At 40.3% G+C, this 26049-nt stretch overlaps 1 protein-coding gene across 4 annotated transcripts in view; it reads left to right on the top strand.

Moving 5' to 3' along the window:
• The window catches only part of BDP1 (BDP1 general transcription factor IIIB subunit), a 62774-nt gene that overhangs the window by 2378 nt on the left and 34347 nt on the right, over positions 1-26049 (top strand). For 3 of the 4 annotated variants that reach the window (XM_070743116.1, XM_070743117.1, XM_070743120.1), the window contains exons 2-15: positions 2683-3247; positions 5994-6103; positions 6944-7003; positions 8850-9005; positions 9630-9763; positions 12768-12862; positions 13819-13873; positions 14472-14630; positions 16644-16925; positions 18427-18586; positions 19740-19869; positions 20425-20495; positions 22005-22229; positions 22807-22954. In XM_070743116.1, coding sequence (XP_070599217.1) covers positions 2683-3247; positions 5994-6103; positions 6944-7003; positions 8850-9005; positions 9630-9763; positions 12768-12862; positions 13819-13873; positions 14472-14630; positions 16644-16925; positions 18427-18586; positions 19740-19869; positions 20425-20495; positions 22005-22229; positions 22807-22954 — 2350 coding nt within the window. The remainder of the gene's footprint in view (positions 1-2682; positions 3248-5993; positions 6104-6943; positions 7004-8849; positions 9006-9629; positions 9764-12767; positions 12863-13818; positions 13874-14471; positions 14631-16643; positions 16926-18426; positions 18587-19739; positions 19870-20424; positions 20496-22004; positions 22230-22806; positions 22955-26049) is intronic. The other variant, XM_070743119.1, reaches the window with a different exon arrangement.

Here is a 26049-nt window from a genome sequence, read left to right on the forward strand (position 1 = left end):
CTCCATCTATCCTCTCATCCATGTCATTGATGAAGATGTTGAAGAGCACTGGGCCTAAAACAGGAACTCCACTGCATACTTCCCTCCATGTAGATGCAGTTCCATTGAGCACTACAAATTGAGTGCGGTTAGTCAGCCAGTTTCGAATCCATCTGGTGGTATTGCTTTCTAACCACATTTTTTCTACTTTATCTAGCAGTAGGTTATGGTCTATTTCAGTGGTCCCCAACGTTTTTTCCACCAGGGACCAGTTTCAGCAAGACAATTTTTCTATGGCCCAGTGGGGGCGGAAAGGGGCATGGTTGGGGGCGGGATTAAGCATGGGGGTGCTGGTCCTCCCAGCCCCTCTTTCCCGCCATCGTCCTGTGGCCGGCAGAACCTGCCTCCCAAGCCCTCTTGCCCAGCGGGAGCTAAGCGCTGGAGAGAGGGGGTCAGGCTGGCCCTCCTGCCTCCCCCCAGCCAAAAACGCAAAAGCGCCCCGCGGCAGAAGCCAAAAGAGGCTTGAGCCTCTCGGTCCTTCCCGCCCCTCTGCCCCATCCATCGTCCTGTGGCCGGCAGAACCTGTCTCCCGAGGCCTCTTGCCCGGCGGGAGGCGAAGCGCTGGAGGGAGGGGGTGGCGGCATGAGGGCCGGCAGCTGCTGACTCCACGGACCGGTGCAACATGCCCCGCGGCCCGGTACTGGTCCGCGGCCCGGTGGTTGGGGACCCCTGGTCTATTTTATTAAGTGCCTAACTGAAATCCAAGTAAATTGTATCGACAGCATTCCTCTGGTTCACTAATTTTGTCACTTTGTCAAAGAATGCAATAAGGTTAGCCTGGCATGATTTGTTTTTGACAAACCCATGTTGGCTTTTGGTTAATACTTTGTTTGCTTCTAGGTGTTCCCTGATTTGTTGCTTGATGATCTTTTCCAGAATCTTCCCTGGTATTGAGGTCAGGCTGATAGGTCTATAGTTTCCTGGATCTATTTTCTTTCCTTTTTTTGAAGATGGGAAGTACATCAGCTCTTTTCCAGTCCTCTGGCAGTTCCCTGGTGTTCCAGGATTTTTGAAAGATATAGTTCAGTGGTTCTGAGATCTTGTCTGCCAGCTCCTTCTGAACGTTGTGGTGTAATCCATCTGCTCCATTAATCCATATGGTTGGGTCATTTGCTATGATTGTTGGGTTTGGGCTGACATCAACAGGATTGTTAAATTCTAGATCAATTTCTGATTGTTAAAGATATATGTGATCTTGGCTATATCACCAGTATTTGAAATTCACCAAGATACCAAGATATGTGCTTTTTCAAGCATAGGGTTGACTTAGATAATAATTCTGCAACATTAAAAGGAGAAATCAAGCCACCCACAATATTTTAATAATGAGATGCTTGTAACCCAATTTATCAGTTTTCAGTAAACATTTAAAGATATGATGAAAATTATTTAAATTCCATTTATTAACGTTTTTATTTTTTATTATTGTCATCATAATGATAATTTAATGTTTTTAAAAGCACTTCTGCCTTTCAAAACCAGATCACAAAACAAAAATAAAATAGATTAGTTAGTTTATTAACAGATATGCGCAGGATTGAATTATAGCACTGACATATATTTTATATATTTACATGGAAGTTAATCTCACTGATCTCAGTAGTAGTTATATCTGAGTTGGTATGTATAAAGTTAGATTGGAGAAACCCAAAATATTTGCAGGATAATTTATTACCTAGCTATCCTTTTGAATTCATGAACCTGCATTGTAACACTGCAGTATTTTGATCTGTTTATTGTGTTACTTTTTTACTAGTGGTGGCATAAATGTGCCAAATAAAGATTTGTTGACATTACAAGTAATCTTCAACATATGACCACAATTGAGCCCCAAATTTCTGTTCCTAAGTGAGGAATTATTTGAGTGAGTTTTGCCCAATTTTATGACCTTTCTTGCCACAGTTGTTAAGTGAATCATTGCAGTTGTTGAGTTAGTAACACAGTTGTTAAGTGAATGACTTCCCCATTGACTTTGCATATCAGAAGGTTAGGAAAGGTGAGCACATGACCCTGGGATACTGCAACCATCATAAATATGAGTCAGTTGCCAAGCATCTGAATTTTGATCATGTGTTCATGGGGATGCTGCAATAGTTGTAAGTCTGTAAAATCGTTGTCACTTTTTTCAATGCTGCTGTAACTTTGAACGGTCACTAAATGAACTGTTGTAAATTGAGAACCACTTGTAAACTTGTATTTCTGGAAAATTGATTTATTGATCTACAGTATATTCATTTTCCTATAGAGTCCTAATATATTTGTTTAGGTCTCAAATTTAATCTAGGAGGGTCAGTGTTTTCCATAAGAATTAACTATAACATAGTATAATTATTTATGTAAACTATGGCATACCCCCATTTCTCTAAAAACAAGACCGGATTGTATTAATTTTTGCTACAAAAGATGCATTAGGGCTTACGGTATTTTCCAGTTAGATCTTATTTTGGGGAGAAATATGATAAATGGTTTCATCAGGCTGACAATTTTAATTGGGGTTTATTTTGGGGACTTATATTAGAAGCTTATTTTCCAGTGAGGTTTTATTTTCAGGGAAACACGGTAATTACTGTACTACTTTTTTTAAAAAAAATCTGTCATTATGTTGTTCTATTCTATTTGCTAATATTTCTCTGAATTTTCCAGAATTGAAAAGACCAGTGATAAAAGTGGAGGTGGAGATGGAGACTGCAGGAAAAATGCCGAAGGATTTTCACAGAGAAGAAAACGGATCTCCACTATGCCCAACCTTATAAAACCAAAAATTGTACCTCCACCTCTCCCCACTGTTGATTCGTCATCAAAATGCTCTCAAAAGCAAGGACCTCACTCTCCAGCTTTTAGTAATTCTCCGTTTCAAAAAGAAACAACTTTACCTGAAAAGATTAATGTGGAAAGTTCTCCCAAGTCTTCCATATTGCCTGAAAAGAAAACTTCTGGTCCTCAAGTGCCACAGTTCTCTCCATTTAAAAAATCTGCTAGCAAAGAACCCAGCCCATGCATGCCAGCTCAAAGAAATGACGAAACCCTTCCGAAAAACATAAGCTCGCCCCTCAAAGAAAGACCCACGCAGGAAACATTGATAGAAGAGGAAACAATGCAGACAAAATCTGCTTCAGCAGATAAGAAAAATATTTGTTCGGATCGTGTGAAAATTATCAAAACCCAGAAGCTAAGGAAGATGCTTAAAGAAGAATTGAATAAAGAGAAAGTACAGTATTTTTTGTAATTTTAATCTGAAGTATCGGAGAAGGAAATAGAGTTCTAACATGTTTTTGTGGGATGAAGTATCCTATAGTGCAGTGGTTCTCAAACTGGGTGTCGGGACCCCTTTGGGGGCTGAACAACCATTTCACGGGGTAGCCTAAGACTATGGAATAAGACAAAGTTCCGATGGTGTTAGGAACTAAAGCTTCTATTCTGGTGCCTTGGAACATATTTTTACAATCCGAAAAAAGAGTGTCCCTTTGTTGTTCCTGCCAATCAGCTTAAAGTTCTGTTGGGAGACTTATAGACTTATAGTTGGGGGTCATCAAAACATAAGGATCTGTATTAAGGGGTTGCGGCATGAGAAAGGTTGAGAACCACTGCGTATAGTGAATCAGACTATTGATTTTTCCAGCCTGATATTTTTTCAGTGCAGAATAGCAACATTTCTCATTTCTAGAGGGTGATTAGGCACCAAATTGTTTTTGACTCCAAGTGACCACATAGGTAGTTCTTCTCTATGATGATCTGTCTTTAACCAGGTCTTACAGAGAAGAGAGAAGGGGTTTTTTTAATCATTGTCTAGAAATAATACATTTCATCCTTTGATGAATGTAGATGCATGTAGATCTTGGGCCCTACTGTTGAACTAAGACAATCTTCACCTGTGGGAAGTAAAAAATCTTTTGTTACAATCACTGTTCCCCATAGGCAGAGCACGTGAGCACGCGCGCGCCCCAAAATACCCCCCCCCCCGCGTGCCCTTTTCCATGGGCGTGCAGTCCCCATCCCCCTGCGGAAGCTGCCTGCCTGAGCCTCGCGTTGCTCCACCCCGCTTCGTCCTGCCTGTCATCCTCCGTTGTGTTTTCGGGGGGGGGGGGAGAGCGGCGGGAAAGCCCTGTGCCGGCCAGGAAAGCCGGCTTTGCTTTCCGTGAAAGCAGTGCGCCTTTTAAACACACTGCTTTCCTGCACCTCTTTCCTGGGGGGGGGGGGAGTGGCCTCCTCCCCATCCCTGCCCAGGAAAGAGTTGCAAGAAAGCATCATGTTTAAAAGGCGCGCTGCTTTCACGGAAAGCAAAGCCGGCTTTCCTGGCCAGCACAGGGCTTTCCTGCCGCTCTCCCCCGAAAACACAACAGAGGTTCAGGATGACAGGCGAAGCGGGGTGGAGCAACGTGAGGCTCAAGCTGGTGGCGGAAGACCTCCGTTGTGTTTTCGGCTGGGGGGGCAGGAGGACCTTCCTGGTTTTCCCAGGCAGCTGGCTTGAGCCTTGTGCTGGTCAGCAAAGCCGGAGACGTGGAGAGAAAGCAAAGAGAGGGAGGGAAAGAGGAGAGGAAAGAAGGAGGGAGGGAGGGAAGAGAGAGAAAAGTGAACGAGAGGCAGAGAGAAAGGGAGGAAGAGGAAGGAAGGAAGAGATAAATATAAAGGGAGAGAGGGAGAAAGAGGGAGGGGAAGAGGGGAAGGAAGGAAAAGAGAAAGAGAAAAAAGTGGAAGGAAGAGAGAAGGAAAGAAAGGAAGGGAGAGAGAGAGAAAGAGAAAGAGAGAGAGAAGATAGGAAGGAAGAGAGTGAGAGAGCACGAAAGAAAGAGTGAGAGAGGAGAGAGGAAGGAAGAGAGTTAGAGAGAGAGAGGAAGAAAGCAAGAGAGAGAGAGGAGTGGAAGGAAGAGAGAGGGAGAGAGAAATGATAGAAAAAAGGGGGGGAAGAGAAATGAGAAAATGATTGAGGCACAGAATGACAGGAAAGAGAGAGAAACAGAGAGAGAAGTGACTCTTGATTTAAAGCATATGGTAAAAGCACTTAAATAATAACAGAGAAAAAAACCCCCAGCCCTCACCTGTTTTTATTAATAGTTATGTTTTTGGATTTGCTGGTTGTTTTTGTTTTAATAGTAATAGAGTTTGGTTTTGTTTTATTATTAATTTCTTTTAATAAAAAAGTAGAGATTTACTTTACTTTATTTTATTTTATTTATTTTTTTGTTTTGTTTGTTTGTACTTCTATGCTGCCCAGTCCCAAGGGGACTGCCGCTCAGACACTATACTTTTCCGCCCACCCTGAAAAAAAATTAGAGGGAACATTGGTTACAATATGGAAGTATTACAGGAAGTATCACTATAAACTAGTGAGGTTTTTGGCAGCTTACATTATACCAAGCTATTCTAGGTAGACACTTAGATTTGGACTTCAATTTCTACCATAAGCTCTGGCTGACAAGGTCAGTAGCAAAAACTCTGAGAGTTTTAATTCTAACATCTGAAATATATTAAGCTACTGGCTAAACTCTCTAATGCTTCTTAATTTCTATCTGATGCATCTGGTAAATAACAGGAATTTAAGTCAATGTGTGATCAGTAAGTTGTGACCAATTGGTCATCTCACCCCTTCTAATTCTGTCTTCCATCTAAATTAGGTGAGGGGATGCAGAAGGTGAATTGGTATCTGAATATGGTAGCGTAAATTATATGATAAATTTTCATGTAATGGTAATTATAGTTTCATTATACATGCACATACATTTTTTAAATTAAACACAAATATTGTGGTTTTTTGCTTCTATCTCAACATTATAAAATGTGTTAAAATAATTAAAACAGTAATAGCAGATAAAGTTACACCACTATAAAAGTAAAAATAAAATAAAACAGGCTAGCAACTGAATATGGCAAGTAGAAAACTCTTAAATATATACAAATGATAAAATTTCAAACAAAAATCTATGGAATGATAAAACTATATTAATTTATCTTTTTAGAAACAACGCAAATTTAAATATCCTATAATCGAAAAAAATATGCCGGAAGATCGCTCCAAAATGACTATGAGAGATTTTATTTATTATTTGCCTGAAAATAATCCTATGAAGTAAGTGCATGATATTCTTTTGTCATGTTGGTACAAATTGTTTTTATTAATTCATTAGATCTATGCACTCTGTATACTCTAAAAATCTTAAGGAGTGTTATATGGTTTCACTCTTATTCTTTTATCTTTACAATAATTTTGTTAACTTGAGCTCATGGGCATATAACATGGGCATTCATGAGCATATAAACCTCTGAGACATTAAGTCTAGTGGTCTTTTACTTATGAAATATAGTTTCTTTGCTCCAATATAAATTACTAAGGTTTTTTTAGTTCTAGTTTTTTTCTAGTTTTTTTGCTGCAATATAAATTACTAATATGTAATGTATATATGTTGGTTTCTATAAAAGTGCATCTGTATTCTAGCCAAATAAATAGAAATCTTATAAAATTGGCTAGGAACTTTATCAAATTTTTACAGGGCAAGATTTATGGAAACCAATGACACATTTTGGTACGTATAAAACATTTGCATAATTTGTTTTTTATCCTTTGTTAAAATTTTGACGTTTCTAAGTAAGTGGAATTTAATTTTCTTGTTGCTACCTGTCGTTTTCAGGAAATTATTGTCATATTGTGAAATCTGAAATGATTAGAATTGTGCTTTATTATCTCGATTCACTAATTAAGAAACCATGTAGATTTACTTTAATTCAGCCTTGCTGAACTTTATGTGAAAAAATTCAATTCAATTTTTGTGTGTAAAAATATATACTGCAGCATGGTACCAATTAGCATGTTAAATACACAATTTAATTGCATTTGTACTATGCACTATGAAATTTAGAAATTTGCTGGATTAAATGAATCATTAAGTATGCACTTTTCAATATTTAATAGGTCTTCTTTCATTGAAGAGAAGAGAACAGAAAAGGCTTCTACAATGACCCAAGCAAAAGAGTAATTTGTTTCTTTTTTGAAATAGTACTAATGAAATGTACGATCAGTAATACATTTGTAAAAAATAAAAAATGTGTTTGCTTAATATTGCTGAAATTAAATTATTGGTTTAAAATATAATCCTAATAATCTGTTGTAGATTAATCATGTTGGCCTTTTGATAAAATCCTGCCTTTATTAATTATAGTTAAAAATCAGCAACATGTAGCATGAATGGATGCTCAGCTCTATTATCTTTCTTTTTGCTTGCAATTTCTCTCTGTCTCCCTCCCTCTCTCTCTCTGTTTCTCCCTCTCTCTCCTTCTCCCTCCATCTCACTTTCTTTACCTTTATTACTTTATATCAGCGGTCCCCAAACTACGGCCCATGGGCCGCATGCGGCCCGCTGAGGCCATTTATCCGGCCCTCAGGTTAGTGACAGGAGCACAGGAGTGAGAAAGAGAGAACAAGAGAGGGCAAGAAAGCAAAAGAGAGAGAGAGCAAGAGAGAGAGAGCAAGAAAACAAGAAAGAGAGAGAAAGAAAGCGAGAGAAAGAAGCAAGAGAGAGAGAGAGAGAGAAAGAGAGTGAGTGAGTGAGTGAGAGAGAAAGAAAGCAAGAGAGATAGAGAGAAAAGTAGAGGAAGGAAGGAGGGAGGGAGGGAAGGAAGGAAGGAGAAATGGAAGGAAAAGGAAGGAAGGAAGGAAGGAAGAAATGGAGGGAACAAGGAAGGAAGGAAGGAAGGATGAAATGAATGGAGGGATGGAGGAAGGAAGGACTTTTTGGGGGGGTGTAATTTTTTTTTAAAAAATTCTCTCAACATACATTTAAATAATACAGTGTACCATCTAATTTCCCATGAATAAAATACGGTATTTTGTTAGTAACAAATATCAATCATCAAAAAAGTTGCAAAAGTTTTTTTTTCTAATGTTGACATCCAGTTACATTCATTTTCTTTTAATTAAATTCCCTCCTTAATATTCCTTCAAAAAGTACAACACCAATTATATTTCTAACTTATTAACTATTATGCCAAAGTGCTTCCTTCTTTTTTTATACATTTTTCTATAAGCCAAGAAAACCTTGTATAGCCAATCAGATGTTAACAAAAGAAAATTAAAAACAAAACATAAACATATATGAATTTCAGACTCCCCCCCCTTTAAATAGTACATTCCCATTTTTTTTACTATAAAATAATGTATGTGCAACGTGCATAGGGATTTGTTCATAGGTTTTTTTTACAGTTCGGCCCTCCAACAGTCCGAGGGACAGTGAACTGGCCCCCTGTGTAAAAAGCTTGGGGACCCCTGCTTTATATTAAGATGGCAAATATATATAAAACTCCCTCCTCCACTTATTATTTTGCTACTTTAAGCATGTAACCATTATTTTTATATAGTGTAATTTAAGCAAGTTTAATTTAATTCTGAGATAGCATTCCTAACCCAAATTTTAAGTGCTGATTTTCAGTGCTGTGTTAGAAGTACCTACGTATTAATGTATAAATAATTCCATACTATGTTTAATGGAGGAAAGAAACATTTGCAGTCGAGAGGAGATCAGCTAAAGAATAAAACCTATCGCCCATTGTCATATCCAATGCCTAGGCCATAATTTACAGCTGGTGGTATTAAATTTGTATTTGTATAAATATGCAATTATTAAGTAAGGTTTTGATGCAATTTTTAGGTATAGGTGTGTTAATTAGGATAAGAAATATGAACATACACCTTGAGGAAAGTTATATTCCAGCTAAAAAAAGGAGATGTATATAATCATTCTTATAATGATACTTTAAAAAGAAAAAAGATAATATGAAAAGAGCTTAGTGCTATTTGAACTGTTACTTTTCCCAAATTTCAGGCCTGAAGAAAGAATAGTTGCTGATCCTGAAGATGAAAATGAAGAAGATGATGATGAAGAAGAACGAGGAGGAGGAGGAAAGGAAGATGATGGCTCCCTTTTAGTCCCTCGAGTGAAAGTTGCAGAAGATGGCTCAATTATTCTAGATGAAGAAAGGTTAGGTTTTGCTATCAGTCAGTTTGTGTTATAAAATTGGTGTCCATTTATAGAAGTGCTTAATATTGGTCAAGATATTTTGGTGCTTGAGATAAGACTTCCCTCACTAGGACTGACAGTGTATAAATAAAACGAGCTACTAATTCCTGCCTTCAATTTATCCCCCTTTTCTGCTTTTCTTTTTAAGATTTATATCCTGTGACATATATTGTAAATTCCATTGGAGTTTTGGTACTTAATTTGGAAAGATATTCAATAGGGCAATTATGTATTTCCCTCTCCAAATATTTCTTATACATGTAATCATTATCCTGTGTTGGAAGGAGAGTTTCATAATCCTCTAATTTATTAATCGTGGAAAGATAATGTAAAGTGAAATTAAATCTTAAAGAACTGCTTTAGCAATATTGAGGGCAAAAATATCTGAAGGGTCACTAAATGATCCTATTGTAAGTTCAGAATAACCTGTATTTCAACACAGGTCACAAATTTTCTCCATTATTAGTAAGACATAGACGAATAAATAAAAGAAAAATTGAATAAATAAGACAATTATTTCTAAGACGATGCTGCTTCTGATGGCATTTCGTGTATAATTATTTTCTTTTTGTTGTTCCCATTTAGTTTAACTGTAGAGGTTTTAAGGACAAAAGGACAGTGTGTAGTGGAAGAAAATGATCCCATCTTTGAGCGTGGTTCTACAACAACATATTCAAGCTTCAGGAAAAGCTATTACACTAGACCATGGTCAGAAAAAGGTGTGTATAATTTAGTGCTGAAGGCACAGAAGCATATTAGGGTATATAACCGTGATGGCGAACCTATGGCATGTATGGCAGAGGTGGCACACAGAGCCGTCTCTGTGGGCACACGCGCCATCACCAGCTCCTCTTCTGGTTTCTGGTGCAGAAGGGCGGCCTATAAGTCTAATAAATAATAAATAATAATAATAATAATAATTGGTGCCGGCTAGCTGGTCTTCACTGCATGCTGGAGCGCCGGAACCCAAAAGACCAGCTGGCCAGTGCACATGCGTATGCTGGCCACTTGGTCTTTGGGTTTCTGGCGCTCTGGTGCATGCATGTGCATTCCGGTTTGGGCACTCAGTGCCAAAAAGGTTCACCATCACTGGTATATAATATGCATCTTTCAGTATGTGTCAGCGAAGTATATATGTCGGCTGGCAGGATCTAGGGGAAGAGCCTTCTCTGTGGGTGCTCCGGCCCTCTGGAATCGGCTCCCTCTGGAGGTTCACATTGCCCCCACCCTCCTTGCCTTCCGAAAGAGCTTAAAAACTCATCTTTGCTGTCAGGCCTGGGGACATTAGACCTTCCCGTGTCCAACAAATGTTGTTAGTGTGATTATTGAATGAATGAAAATGAATATTTTAAAGTTAGAATTTTAAGAATCTTTTAGTATATTGATTGGATAAACTATATTGTGCTTTTGGTATATGCTGTGAGCTGCCCTGAGTCCACGGAGAGGGGCGGCATACAAGTCCAATTAATAAATCAATAAAATAAATCTGAGTCTTATTTATGTATTTGTTTTATTTTATTTTATTATTTTATTTATTTATTTTATTTTATTTTATTTTATTTATTAATTAGATTTGTATGCCGCCCCTCTCCGTAGACTCGGAGAGTTACAGATTGTTACAGATTGGAATACTATATATCAATTATATTTTCTTCCAAAAATGATATATCATTAGAAGAATGTAGTGTATTTTTCAGAGTGTAAGATGCATCGGAGTATAAGACGCACTTTAGTTTTGGGGGAGAAAAATAATCTGCCTACCAGATATTCATCTGGCTAGTCCTTAGTCTGATCAGCTTCAGTACGTTAGTTTGCTGGTTTTGAATCCAGTGCTTGCTTTTTATCCCCTGGTTGGGGATAAACCAGTTTCTAAAACACTTCACTTTTCTCTCTCTTCAGAGAGATTACTTGCTAACAATGCAGGGAAGATCCCTTCATTTTAGCACCTCATTAGGGCTGAAAAAAGGCTCATTGTCGGAGAAAGCAGCAATGAAAAAACAGGCAAAGGGAAGATCGCATTTGCACTTCGCTAGGGCTGAAAAAAGCTTAGTAAAAGCTACATTTGGGGTATAAGACACAGTGGGGGAAAAGGTGCTTCCTCTATCCCCCAAAATACAGTATATGTACCTAAGATTTGAATTTTGGACTTGGTGCTTTCTGAGCTTGGTTGCTGTCCACAGACATTTCATTACCCAAGTAGGTAACTTCATCAGTGATATTCACTATAGAATTTTCTTCCTCTTTAAATATAATCACTTGCTTTACCAATGTTGGTGGGTGGGTGGTTTTTCTCAGTAGTAGTTCCTTGATTAGGGCATTTATTTTGATTGTTGTCTGGTATCAGTCTCTGCTTATATGGGTGTTGGCCACTGGAGGGAATGTCTTCTGTTCATTTTTCTTTCCTTCTAAGCCTTCATCTCTTTTGAATGGTATGTACATATGCCTTATTGATACATATTGATGATTGATTTGCCTGAATGCCAAGCTTCCAGAAATCGTCCAATACAACACACTTGAAACGCCCAGAATCATTGACCTCATCTATCTCTGCATCACTGCCTACTTTTAGTTTGATTGATGCTGTGTATTGACAAATCAGAGGCACACCCATGGAATCACCATTCAGAGGAGAAACTGCAATGTAGCATCCAGAAACTATTCCCTAAGAACTACCAGGAAGAAAACCATACCCATATGAATATTGGCAGGCAAGCTTTGAAATATAAACAGGGAGCAAATCCCACAATCTAGCATTAAAGTTGTGATATAGCTGGACAAAAAAAGGTCACCAGCAAACAACCAAGCTCAGAGAGCACCAGAGTCTCTTCAATACCGCAATTTCCTGTATTTTTTAAATGATATATGCAGTTAGAAATAATGCTTGTTGAAATAATTCATCAGGTGATTTACACCTGATAAACTATTGGGCAGTTTTTCATAGATCAATATTAGGATTAGTGTGTGACTTCCTAGCTCTAGTTGGCAAATTTGGAGGTACTGTATATACACTGCTCAAAAAAATAAAGGGAACACTCAAATAACACATCCTAGATCTGAATGAATGAAATATTCTCATTGAATACTTTGTTCTCTACAGAGTTGAATGTGCACACCAACATTTGACATTGATTGTCAATCAGTGTTGCTTCCTAAGTGGACAGTTTGATTTCACAGAAGTTTGATTTACTTGGAGTTATATTGGGTTGTTTAAGTGTTTCCTTTATTTTTTTGTGCAGTGTGGTTCATTGGCAAAGATGAACATGTGGAGTGAATAACGTTTAAATATCCTTTGTGTTTAGGATATTGTAAAAGTTCAGTTATTCTTCAATTTCCTCAAACTTTGAAGAATGACCAAAGTAAGCGCCTCTTCAACTCTGACTAAAATGTACAATTAATGTAACAGATATGGTTAGTGCTCATTTGACTTAAAATAGGAGATAATTCAACAGTGCATTGTTTACTTTGTATGCAAAAAGCCTCAGATGCCTGGATATTCCATCTTTTCTGTGGTATTTAAAAGTAACAGCACTCTTGATGAAATTCTGAGGAAGGCAGTTCATATGGTTTCCATGTGTGAAATACAGAGCATTTTGTGATGATTATGAAAAGAATGATACTTTGATGTTTACATTAACCTATAATCTGTTTACTTAAGATTCTTATTGATACGTTAAAATGACAATTGCTTTAACCATATATTTTATCTTTTTTTAAAAATTACAGAAACAGACATGTTTTTCTTAGCCATAAGTATGGTAGGAACTGACTTTTCAATGATTAGCCAGCTTTTTCCTCACAGAGCAAGAACAGAAATCAAGGTAAACATTTTCTAGAAAAAAATTAACAAGATATTCTTTAGCTTGTGTATTTGTGACAAAATTGAACGGGTCCAAAGACGGGCTACAAGAATGGTGGAAGGTCTTAAGCATAAAACGTATCAGGAAAGACTTAATGAACTCTATCTGTATAGTCTGGAGGACAGAAGGAAAAGGGGGGACATGATCAAAACATTTAAATATGTTAAAGGGTTAAATAAGGTTCGGGAGGGAAGTGTTTTTAATAGGAAAGTGAACACAAGAACAAGGGGACACAATCTGAAGTTAGTTGGGGGAATGATCAAAGGCAACATGAGAAAATATTATTTTACTGAAAGAGTAGTAGATCCTTGGAACAAACTTCCAGCAGACGTGGTTGGTAAATCCACAGTAACTGAATTTAAACATGCCTGGGATAAACATATATCCATTGTAAGATAAAATACAGGAAATAGTATAAGGGCAGACTAGATGGACCATGAGGTCTTTTTCTGCCATCAGTCTTCTATGTTTCTATTTAATATTTTATGGTGTTCTTACTGTAAATTACATCATCTCAATTTAATCTGTGTCTGGCAGAGAATATATCAGGCAGTCTTTTGATTAACTAGTTCTTGTTCTTGTTTTAGACCTCTTATTATTACTTAACATACTATTGTCACTCTTATTACTATTATTTCTAATAGGACTAATGTCTACTTATCAATATGTTTCATTGGATTACAATTTTAATTATAAAGAGTTTTTTCTGATATGAATCCAAAGCATTAACTTTGCTTTTGTTCAAGTAAACTTGTTTTATAGATGCTAAAAGTTCTATCTCTTTAACCTAGAAAACATACAAGAGAATAAAGACATACAACCTACTCCTTTCATTCTCCTAGTAGAATTAAATATGGATATAAACAAATATCATTTCTCAATAAAGTAATTATCATGTTACAACATTCTGTTTTTAGAATAAATTTAAGCGGGAAGAAAAAGTCAATGGATGGAGAATAGATAAAGCATTTAGTAAGTATTGCTATACACTTTTTCCCCTTTGAAAACATTTTAGATGTGTGTTAGTAAAAATTCGTTAGACTGCATCTTTACAGTATGAATCTTAGTGTGAAGGGCTTATTTATTTTTTTGAAATTAATTAATATAGTGTGAGTAGAACTCTAATCATTGAGGTGGACTTTGTTTCTTTTCGCAGTTTTTCAGGTTTATTTATTATTTGGGTTTTTAGGCTGTCCTCTGTATACTTAGGGCATCTATGTTCTCTCAAAATCAGACCCTTGACCTTGTAGTATGAAGACTCCAGGCTGAAAATGAGACTATTTTTTTCTAGTCTATTAGCAGGAATGGCCTCTAACATATCATTGGATTTTACCCTTAACATTTCTCAGACCAATATGCATCTAAATACTATAATATTTCTTAATTCTAATGTTTTCTAAATCCTGACACATTAAAAGTCATACATTCACTGTTGCGTGTTTTTTTAAAATGAGCAAAGACTTATTTTAATTAACAGAACTAAGTTAATGATATAGTTACTTCACTTATTCCATTTAATAAGGTATACTTTATGTTCATTAACTTATAACATCATTTCTTTTTGGGACAGAAGAAAAAAGGCCTTTTGACTTCAGTTTTTTTACAAAACTCCTTGAGAAAGTCCTGGAAAATGAGAAGAAGAAGAAAGATAAAGATGCTACATGTCAGCAACAAAAAGAAAAAAATTCCAATAAGAGAAATACACCAAGATCTCAGAAAAAACGAAAAGGTAATTTTAAAATACTTAAAATAATTGGCAAAGTCATGCATAGCTCCTCTTTGCTATGTGGCATTCTCTTCTTTCTAAGCAAGGACAGTAGTCGTGAACAGAGAAGATATTCTGAATTTTGTGTGTCTGTGTGCCTTTGGTCTCGATTCTTGTCAATTGCCTAGATAAGTCCTTGCATTTTTATTAATCAAAGCAGAATACAGTGGTACCTCGGTTCTCGAATGTTTTGGTTGTCGTACATTTTGGATACCGAACAAAATTTTCGGCAAAAATTTGCTTCGGTATCTGAACAAAAATTCGGATACCGAACAGCCACAGAAAATTTTGTTTGTTATCCGAAATGTTACCGCCCGCTTAACAGCCTCCCAGTCTTAACAGTCTCTATAGTCTAACCTCTCCAAGCTGCAGGAAGGGTGAGGGCGGCTGCAATACCGGCAGCTTCGGGGGACTCCTTTCCTCAGTGCTTGGTCTTGTGCACCAACGTTCTCCTTCCCGGCGGCAGCGGTGATGACAGCAGCGGCTTCCCTTCGAGGAGCAGCAGCGCCGGGAACATCACGTGATGAAGGGAAGCCGGTGGAGCCATCTCAGCAGTTGCCGCCGCTCCACCGGCTTCCCTTCATTACGTGACGTTCCTGGCGCTGCTGCTCCTTGAAGGGAAGCCGCTGCCGTCACCACCGCTGCTGCCGGGAAGGAGAAAGTTGGTGCACAAGACGAAGCACTGAGGAAAGGAGCCCCCTGAAGCTGCCGGTATTGCAGCCGCCCCCACCCTTCCTGCAGCTTGGAGAGGTTAGACTATAGAGCTCCTCAGATTTTTATCCCATAGGAAATAAAGAAAATAGATTTAATTGGTTCCCAGCGAGTCAACAGGGGCTGGGAACCAATTAAATCCATTTCCATTATTTCCTATAGGATAAAATTCGGTACTCGACCAAATCGGTTCTCGACCACACTTCTGGAACAAATTGTGGTCGAGAACCGAGGTACCACTGTACTTTTATTCTACTTCAATGATCCTAATAATTTTTGATGAAATATTTTGTATATAATACCAGGCAACCTGCACCCCGGATTATCATTTCAGAGATACTCTCTTTCCTAAACAGAAAAACAGATTGACCATGGATGGGGAAAATTATCAATAGGAGTGGGAATGACTTGATTTCCTTTTGGCTTCCCCATTGAGTTTCCTTGGGTGAAGCTGGCAGCCAGTGTCAAAAATCCTTCCTTCCTTCCTTCCTTCCTTCCTTCCTTCCTTCTTTCCTTCCTCTTCTCCCTCCCTAATTTTTCCTTTTTCTTCCTTTCCCAGCGGGCAGGTAATTAGCTACTGCCAGATGGAGAAGGGAGTGGGGGAATAAATGAGTGGTTGGCATGGTACAAGTCCAGAGGGACTGGATGATTTCATTGTCTTTCTTCTTGCAATTTCCCCACAGGCAAAACTTTTACTAATAGTGAGATGGCAAGGAGCGTAGGAGTGTCAGCAATCATATGAGTTCCTCGTTTGAGAGTTTGTGGGAAACTGTCAGGTTATATTGAAAACGAGGATCACCTGACTACTTCTGACTGTGGCAGCATGGTGGTAGTGTTGAAGATCCCCCCCCAAAAAAATAACCCCCAAATTTAATTCCCTCCAGAGTGATGGGTTCCCTCCAGAGTGATGGGCATTCAGTAAGCTAGTCCATCTGGGGGATCTTTATTACAAAAGTTTTGCTCTATGATGCAATGTTTTACCCAATTGCAAATTGCAAAGTACGTATCAAACACACACACACAATCTATTACTAGTCATACTAGTCTTTTAGTATTATATAGTTATATAACCTTGAGAAAAATGAAGGAAATTTCTGTGTAACTAAAACAATTAGCACTTCTGTGACCGACATTAAGAGATCAGAAGATGCTGTGAGTTTATAAGAGAGCAGCAAATGGAATGCTTCCATATTGTTCATGCTGCTTAAACAAGTTTTATTTTTCACTATTAGGAATAACTTTTTTTTATATTGTATACTTTGACAGATAAAGTTGTAAACGGACAGTCTAACCATGGTCTGGATGAACATCAGGATGGTAGAAGTTCTGACATGGAAATAGAAGTAGATGCTGAAACAGCTGAAAAGGAGAATGAAGAATCTCCTAGCATTTTGGAACAGGCAAAAGAGCAAACAGTTACTGAATCAACAGTGACAAAGAAGAAAAGAAAAAGAAAGAAAAAAGATTCTGAGCAGGAGACAGACAATCTTCTTGAAGAAAGAGTTATTCCAACAGAAATGATGGAAGAAAAAAAGACTATAAAGAAAAGTAAGCTTTTGAAATGCTGTTGTTATATCACTGAGGCATTATGTCTTGATTTTGCTAATTTCTGAACTGTAATTCAATTTACCTTTTATTCCAATAATGCAGTGTTTCCCAACCTTGGTAACTCGAAGATATTTGGACTTCAAGTCCCAGAATTCCCCAGCTAGAGAATGCTGGCTGGGGAATTCTGGGTGTTGAAGTCCAGATATCTTCGAGTTGCCAAGGTTGGGAAACACTGTACAGTGATCCCCCGAGTTTCGCGATCTCGATCATTGCGAAACGCTATATCGCGATTTTTCCACCCGATGACGTCACTCCCTTCCTTTCTCATCTTTCTTTCTCTCTCTCTTTCTCTATCTTGCTTCTTCCTCTCTCACACTCTCTTCCTCCCTCTCTCATCTCTTTCTTTCCTTCTCTCTCTTTCTCTATCTCTCCCCCTCTTGCTCTCGAGCGGCAAGTGAGCAGCCGGGCGGGCGGGCGAACGGGCAAGCGGCAAGCGATCTTGGGGTTTCCCCTTTGCCTGGGCGGCGGGAAGACCCAGGGAAGGTTCCTTCGGCCGCCCAACAGCTGATCTGCTCCGCATCGCGGCAGCAGCGAGGAGCCGAAGATGGGGTTTCCCCGTTGCCTGGGCAATGGGGAAACCCCATCTTCGGCTCCTCGCTGCTGCCGCGATGCGGAGCAGATCAGCTGTTGGGCGGCCGAAGGAACCTTCCCTGGGTCTTCCCCGGGTCTTCCCCGCCGCCCACACGCAAACTCCATCATCTGCGCATGTGCGGCCATGGAAAAAGGGGCGCGCATGCGCAGATGGTGTTTTTACTTCCGCACCACTACATCCCGAAAAATCGATTATCGCGAGGGGTCTTGGAACGGAACCCTCGCGATAATCGGGGATCACTGTACTAGTGCAAATCCTTCCTGAACTTGGAATGTTGCCATTAATGGAAGGCTCCTTATTTCCTCCCTCTCTTTCATTTTTGTACGCCATCTCCTGTGCCACTTTTCCTTCTCCAAAAATCTCCTAAATATTTGGGAAGAAAGCGTAAGAGGAAAATATTCTGTCCTGCCATCAACATTAATTTGCTTGCCTTTATCTGGAGGATGATCCATATTGAATCCAACCCGTTACTTGTGATTTTTTTTTTTAAAAAAAATAACAAATGTAAATATAAAAATACAATAAACATTTCCTTAAAACTTAGTTTATTTACATGGGAAGAGCCTGACACGAGCAGAGATTTTTGGTTTTGTACTGGAGGGAACTAAACATCTATGGCTTGATTCGCCTACAATGCTAAACCATAATATCATTGATTGGTTTTTTTTGCATAAAATGTTATTTGATGAGGCAGGACAATACACAACAAAGCCGTCTTCAATTTCATTCAGAGAAAAAGATTACAGTACTGTGAATATAACGATGGGTTCAGCTTCTATTTAAGTATGGAAAGATTTAACAGTTACGGCCAGTTCGAAGGATTTTTAATGCATGACAATCTGTTCTTAGGGAAAGATATACCGGCTAATGATGAGATAAGTGGTGCTGGGGAAGTTGGTGGTGATCTGGAAGTCCCTAACAGAACAATCCCTGATGAAACTCTTATCACGGATAAAGAAGTCCCACCCTGCTGTATCCAGTTAAATGAAGAAGCGGGAAAAGACCATAGGTATAAATTATGTATGCATATTATACTGTATCAAAGCAATTTTGCAAGGCACAACACATTTTAATAACTTTCTTTATAAAACTCTCTCCTGTGTGGCTTAATTTTAAATGGTTTTTTTTTGTAATTTAAGAAGTAACGATATATTCAGATTTATGCCATTTTCAGCATGTCATTGATAAAGCCATATATGAACTTTAGTCTTGCTAGAACTTAGGGATGTAGAAAACTATTTTTTATTTGGGTTAGGAAAATCTGCTGTGCCTCTAATCAGTTGACTATTGTGCACTATGAATAATAATAATAATAGTAATAATAATAGTAATAGTAGTAGTAATAATAATAATAATAATAATAATAATAATAATAATAATAATTTATTAGATTTGTATGCCGCCCCTCTCCACAGACTCGGGGTGGCTCACAACAACAATAATAACAATGTGCAATGTAACAAATCTAATATTTAAAAGAAAGTATCTAAAAACCCGTCATTTGAAACCATACAACACAAGCATACCATACATAAAACTATATAAGCCTGGGGATGATGTCTCAATTCCCCTATGCCTGGCGATATATGTGGGTCTTAAGCAATTTATGGAAGACAAGGAGGGTGGGGGCAGTTCTGATCTCTGGGGGGAGTTGATTCCAGAGGCCGGGGCTGCCACAGAGAAGGCTCTTCCCCTGGGGCCCACCAGATGACATTGTTTAGTCGACGGGACCCGCAGAAGGCCAACTCTGTGGGACCTTATCAGTCACTGGGATTCGTGCTGCAGAAGACGGTCCCGGAGGTATTCTGGTCCAATGCCATGAATACATTTTCCTCTGATACTTTTTCTTTAACTATGACAGTCTGGTTATTTTAGATAAATGTTTTTCCTCTGAGTGTTTTGATTTTTACCTGTACTATGAAAAGTGATGATTTTTTTTCCTTGTCCCATCTAAGCATATATATAACTGCTTTGTACATTCCTAAGGACATATAAATGGGAGTATTGCTCATTGAACAAGTGCCACTCTGATTGCTTGTATAATTTTTAGGATAAGTCTGTTTCGTAGCTTATACATTATATGAAGATAGAAATGCCACTAGTTCTTTGTAAGAGGAAAAAAGGAAAAATATAGAATTTTATACATATTATATTATTTTCAGTATTCAAAACAGTAAACCAGAAGAGGATATTTCATCACTTACTTCTGAATACCAGGTTGAGCAGGATTCTGTGTCTGATATGACTCCAAAAGAAAATATAGAAGATTTTCAAAAGCCCACTGAAGACCAGGTAAAATATTTATTAGTTTTTCTGTATTACAGCTTGCTAATTTTCCTTATTCGCGGAATATCTATATTTAATCTATCCTACAAACATGTCATTTTAAGGACTTGTGCTCCATTCCAGCAAAGTCAGTGAGGCCAAATATTTGAATATTGATATTAGTTCTGACAAGGGCTCTTTTTGCTCGGAGGTAGAAAGTGTGAAAGCTATGGACTTGCATTTACTATATAGAAATATTGCCAAATTCTTGGTATTATTGATTCCAATATGATTGGACTAGGATTGATTAAAAATGTCCCACTGCGAATTTGATAGTATATTCTCCAGTTATTTCTGGCATTATTTCACTTTCTTTCAATCTTTTATTTCTGTTTTTACTCTTTTTTTTCCATAGACCTGGTTCATACATTGCATCATAATTGTTTATTTGTTATTTAGAATAAGTTAGTGTATGAGTTCAACCATTGTGATTGATGAATCAAAGTTGAATATTAAATGCAAGATATAAATCAATTGTTGTGTATTTAGTAATGAGATTATGCTATTTTGATTGCTTTGCAGAATGACGTAGCTGTAAGAGATAAACTGGATAAAAATCAGAGTGTGACATCACAAAAATGTGGTGAAGAAATGTGAGTAAAGCTTGTTTTTCCTCCAAGACCCAAATGGCAACTTTTTCCCAACATGAAGTGGGATAGAGCAGCTTTCAAACAAGTTTGAAGTGCTTTGTTTCTATAAGACATTTTAAAAATTAGGGTAATACAGTGATCCCCCGGTTATTGCGTTCCCGACCATTGCGAACAGGCTAATTTGCGATTATTCAACCCGGAAGTCAAAACACCATCTGCGCATGCGTGGCCTTTTTTTCTATGGGCACGCATGCGTAGATGGCGCCGGGCAGATCAGCTGCTGGGCGGCTTCCCTGGGTCTTCCCCCTCTTGCTGGCGGGAGGGCGAAGCCCCCCCAGCACCCGTTCGCCCGCCGTTCGCCCGGCCACCCGCCCTTCGCCCGCCCTTCGCCGCTCGCCCGCCCTTCGCCCTTCGCCCGGGAAGTTCGCCAGGAGTCAGCGGAGAAGCCGCGCGCCTGTTTTAAAACGATCAGAGCCGGCCTGGGGGGGGGGCTTTCCAGCAACCACCGAGCCCCCAACCCGGGCTCGGGGGTTGCTGGAAAGCCCCCCCAGGTCGGCTCCGATCGTTTTAAAATAGGCGCGCGGCTTCTCCGCTGACTCCTAAAGCGGGGAAGTTCGCCAGGAGTCAGCTGAGAAGCGCATGCCTGTTTTAAAACGATCGGAGCCGGCCTGGGGGGGCTTTCCAGCAACCCCCGAGCCCCCAACCCGGGCTCGGAGGTTGCTGGAAAGCCCCCCCAGGCCGGCTCCGATCGTTTTAAAACAGGCGCGCGGCTTCTCCGCTGACTCCTAAAGCGGGGAAGTTCGCCAGGAGTCAGCGGAGAAGCGCGCGCCTGTTTTAAAACGATCGGAGCCGGCCTGGGGGGGCTTTCCAGCAACCCCCGAGCCCCCAACCCGGGCTCGGGGGTTGCTGGAAAGCCCCCCCAGGCCGGCTCCGATCGTTTTAAAACAGGCGCGCCGCTTCTCCGCTGACTCCTGGCGAACTTCCCCGCTTTAGGAGTCAGCGGAGAAGCGGCGCACCTGTTTTAAAACGATCGGAGCCGGCCTGGGGGGGCTTTCCCTTTCAGGGCGGGCGAGCGGCGAGCGCAGCAGCAGCAAGGAGTTTGCGTGGGCGGCGGGGAAACCCCAATCTTCGGCTCCTCGCTGCTGCGGCGGAAGTAAAAACACCATCTGCACATGCGCAGATGGTGTTTTTACTTCCGCAGCGCTACTTCGCGAAAACCCGCTCATTGCGGGGGGTCCTGGAACGGAACCCTCGCAATGATCGGGGGATCACTGTATATGATATGGTAAAAGGGTGGAATCAGTTATTTGAAGATAATAATAATAATAATAATAATAATAATTATTATTATTATTATTATTATTATTTATTAGATTTGTATGCCACCCCTCTCCGAAGACTTGTAGGGTCTTGCAGATGTGCAGGAACTTTCCTAATACCCTTTTCTTATAAATCCTGGTTAAGTTTTCAGAGACTCTGTGTGCAAAATGGATATTTCCAATTTATTTGCAGAGAAAAGGATAGGGAAATTTCCGAAAAGCCCACACAGGAGACGCAACTACAGAACATTGAATCGGACTTAACAGGAGCATCTGAAAAAATAGAACCTCTAGCAAGTAACCCACTAATTGCTGAAGTTTCTTCTGAGTCAGTTGTAGAAAATAAAACTGCTTCAATTTCTGGATTTGCTACAGAGGAAACATGCAAAGCAAGCAGTGACATCATAAGAGTAACAGAGTAAGTAATTTATTAGGATTTGTTACACAGTCAGCATTTCAATTATTATTATTATTATTATTATTATTATTATTATTATTATTATTTATTAGATTTGTATGCTGCCCCTCTCCGAAGACTCACAACAGTGATAAAACAATATACAATAACAAATCTAATATTAAAAGTCTAAATAACAATTTAACATTAAAAGCTTAAAACCCCCATTATTTAAAAAACATACACACAAACATACCATGCATAAAACTACATAGGCAAGGGGAGATGTCTCAGTTCCCCCATGCCCGACAGCAGAGATGGGATTCAAGAAGTTTATGAAAGGCAAGGAGGGTGGGGGCAATCCTAATCTCTTAGGATTCTTAGATTTGGCAGTTTCCTCTGCCTGTTGAGTCCTTGCCAAGGACTTAGGATAGGCAGTTATATGATGTAGTAAAGATATTGTTGAAGGATGCAAGCTATTCTAAATAATGCTGCTTTTTGAAATTGATTGATGGGGATTTATCTGAATGTTCCATTTCATATAAATAGTGCTAGGTTTCAAACCAGGGTTTGTTTGTTTTTTACTGTTTTTCGGTAGAGCGAGTCAAAAAGCTTTTGTGGGAAAAATGGAAGTGAGAGGTCGATGGACGAGACCTAAACCTAATATCGCTAAAGCATCTGGCAGAAAAGAAGCATCTGCTCAAGGGGAGCTCAAGAAGTCTGGATCTGATGATACAAGCCAGAAGGTATTCATTAGTTTGGATTCATGTGTTACCTGAGGAACTGAAAACTTTCAATTATCTCTCTTGCATAAAATTATTTTGTAACCACGATATCATTTTGTTCTGTCGGGCTCTCTGGTACACTCCTCCCAAAAATTCACAGGTACAAATTTCAGACACACACACGTTTGAAAATTCAAAACAATGTTCTTTATAATGAAAATTCACTTAAACTAAGCCCTCTTTTGGTATAGCAAAGAGCACTGGTCTCCAAACAAACTGGTAATTTCTACAAGTCCCTTATCAGTTCTGTTATACTTAGCTTGCAGCTGTGAGGCAATTCACAGTCCTTCTTCTTTCACAAAGTGAAACACACTTTGCTCTGGTTTAGTTTCAAAGCGGGGGAAAATCAGCACACAAAAGGTCAAAGTCAGTAAACAGTCATGAAACACAACGATCAGATAATCCTCCACAATGGCCAAACCCACAGGCTGCTATTTATAGCAGCCTCACTAATTACCACAGCCCCACCCAACCACAGGTGGCCTCATTTTCTTTGATAATAATCTCTCAGTTGTTGTTGCCTATGCATGGCTCTCCGCATGCGTGGCTGTATCATTAACTCTGGGGCAGAGCTAACCACAACACATTTCATAGCACACTGCACAGGAATGTACAGTTAAATTTGAATCAGTGTAGAGTATGGTGATCACCAGGTTTTGTTTGCATGTACAGTGGTACCTCAAGATACGAACCTAATTGGTTCCAGGGGGAGGTTCGTAAGACGAAAGGTTCGTAAGACGAAACATTGTTTCCCATAGGAAACAATGTAAAGTCAATTAATCCGTGCAACAAGAAAAAAAACCCCGCAAAAAACCGCTGCCGCCTGGCTGTCACCTTTTAAAATAGCGGGGGGGGGGGGGGGCTTTCCCAGCAGCTTCCGGAACCGGGAAGTTTGGCAAAATTTCGGGGTTCGGGAGGCTGCTGGGAAGCCCCGCAGCCCGGCTGTCACAACAACCGGGAGGCTTCCGCCTTTGGGTTTTCCGCTCGGGGGGGGGGGAGCAGGAGGACCTTCCTAACTCCCTCCTCCCCGAGCCGAAAACACAAAGGCGGTCTGATGCCGCCAGCTTGAGCCAGGAGGCATTCAGGGCGTGGAGGGTTTCTTAGCTTTCCTCTTCCTCATTCTCCGTGAAAGCTGGAGGACAAATAGAGAAGAAACGGTGAAGAGAAGAGCCTCCTTGAAAGGTTGAGGACACATGGAGAGCAAACTGGGAAGAGGAGAGGTGAAAAACCTTCCATGAAAGGTTGGGGACACATGGAGATCAAACTGGGAAGAGGAGAGGTGAAAAACCCTCCGTGAAAGGTTGAGGACACATGGAGATCAAACTGGGAAGAGGAGAGGTGAAAAACCCTCCGTTTTTCACCTCTCCTCTTCCCAGTTTGCTCTCCATGTGTCCCCAACCTTTCACGGAGGGTTTTTCACCTCTCCTCTTCCCAGTTTGATCTCCATGTGTCCCCAACCTTTCAGGGAGGGTTTTTCACCTCTCCTCTTCCCAGTTTGCTCTCCATGTGTCCCCAACCTTTCACGGAGGGTTTTTCACCTCTCCTCTTCCCAGTTTGATCTCCATGTGTCCTCAACCTTTCACGGAGGGTTTTTCACCTCTCCTCTTCCCAGTTTGATCTCCATGTGTCCTCAACCTTTCACGGAGGGTTTTTCACCTCTCCTCTTCCCAGTTTGATCTCCATGTGTCCTCAACCTTTCACGGAGGGTTTTTCACCTCTCCTCTTCCCAGTTTGATCTCCATGTGTCCTCAACCTTTCACGGAGGGTTTTTCACCTCTCCTCTTCCCAGTTTGCTCTCCATGTGTCCTCAACCTTTCAGGGAGGGTTTTTCACCTCTCCTCTTCCCAGTTTGCTCTCCATGTGTCCCCAACCTTTCACGGAGGGTTTTTCACCTCTCCTCTTCCCAGTTTGATCTCCATGTGTCCTCAACCTTTCAGGGAGGGTTTTTCACCTCTCCTCTTCCCAGTTTGCTCTCCATGTGTCCCCAACCTTTCACGGAGGGTTTTTCACCTCTCCTCTTCCCAGTTTGATCTCCATGTGTCCTCAACCTTTCACGGAGGGTTTTTCACCTCTCCTCTTCCCAGTTTGATCTCCATGTGTCCTCAACCTTTCACGGAGGGTTTTTCACCTCTCCTCTTCCCAGTTTGATCTCCATGTGTCCTCAACCTTTCACGGAGGGTTTTTCACCTCTCCTCTTCCCAGTTTGATCTCCATGTGTCCCCAACCTTTCATGGAAGGTTTTTCACCTCTCCTCTTCCCAGTTTGCTCTCCATGTGTCCTCATCCTTTCAAGGAGGTTCTTCTCTTCACCGTTTCTTCTCTATTTGTCCTCCAGCTTTCACGGAGAATGAGGAAGAGGAAAGCTAAGAAACCCTCCACGCCCTGAATGCCTCCTGGCTCAAGCGGGGCGGCATCAGACCGCCTTTGTGTTTTCGGCTGGGGAGGAGGGAGTTAGGAAGGTCCTCCTGCTCCCCCGAGCGGAAAACCCAAAGGCGGAAGCCTCCCGGTTGTTGTGACAGCCGGGCTGCGGGGCTTCCCAGCAGCCTCCCGAACCCTGAAATTTTGCCAAACTTCCCGGTTCCGGAGAGCAAACTGCGTTCTGCGTTCGGAGACTGCTGGGGAGCTGCGCAGCTGTTTTAAAAGGTCACAGCCGGGCTGGGGGGCTTCCCAGCAACCTCCCGAACCCCGAACCCGGAAGTTTGGCTAAAGTTCAGGGTTCGGGAGGTTGCTGGGAAGCCCTCCAGCCCGGCTGTGACCTTTTAAAACAGCCGGGTGGCTTCCCAGCCGTCTCCTGAAGCTGAACGCCAAACCCGGAAGTTCGGGTTTGGCGTTCGTAAAATGAAAAAACTTCGTAAGAAGAGGCAATTTTTTTCTGAACCCCGGGTTCGTATCTCGAGTTGTTCGTAAGACGAGGGGTTCGTATCTTGAGGTACCACTGTATGTGAATGTTGAGTTAGGGTCCTCTAGAGCAGTGTTTCCCAAACTTGGCTTTTTGAAGGTATCTGAACTTCAACTCCCAGAATTCCCCAGCCAGCATTTGCTGGCTGGGGAATTCTG

This window comes from Erythrolamprus reginae, chromosome 2 (assembly GCF_031021105.1).
Source record: "Erythrolamprus reginae isolate rEryReg1 chromosome 2, rEryReg1.hap1, whole genome shotgun sequence".
NCBI classification, from domain to species: domain Eukaryota; kingdom Metazoa; phylum Chordata; class Lepidosauria; order Squamata; family Dipsadidae; genus Erythrolamprus; species Erythrolamprus reginae.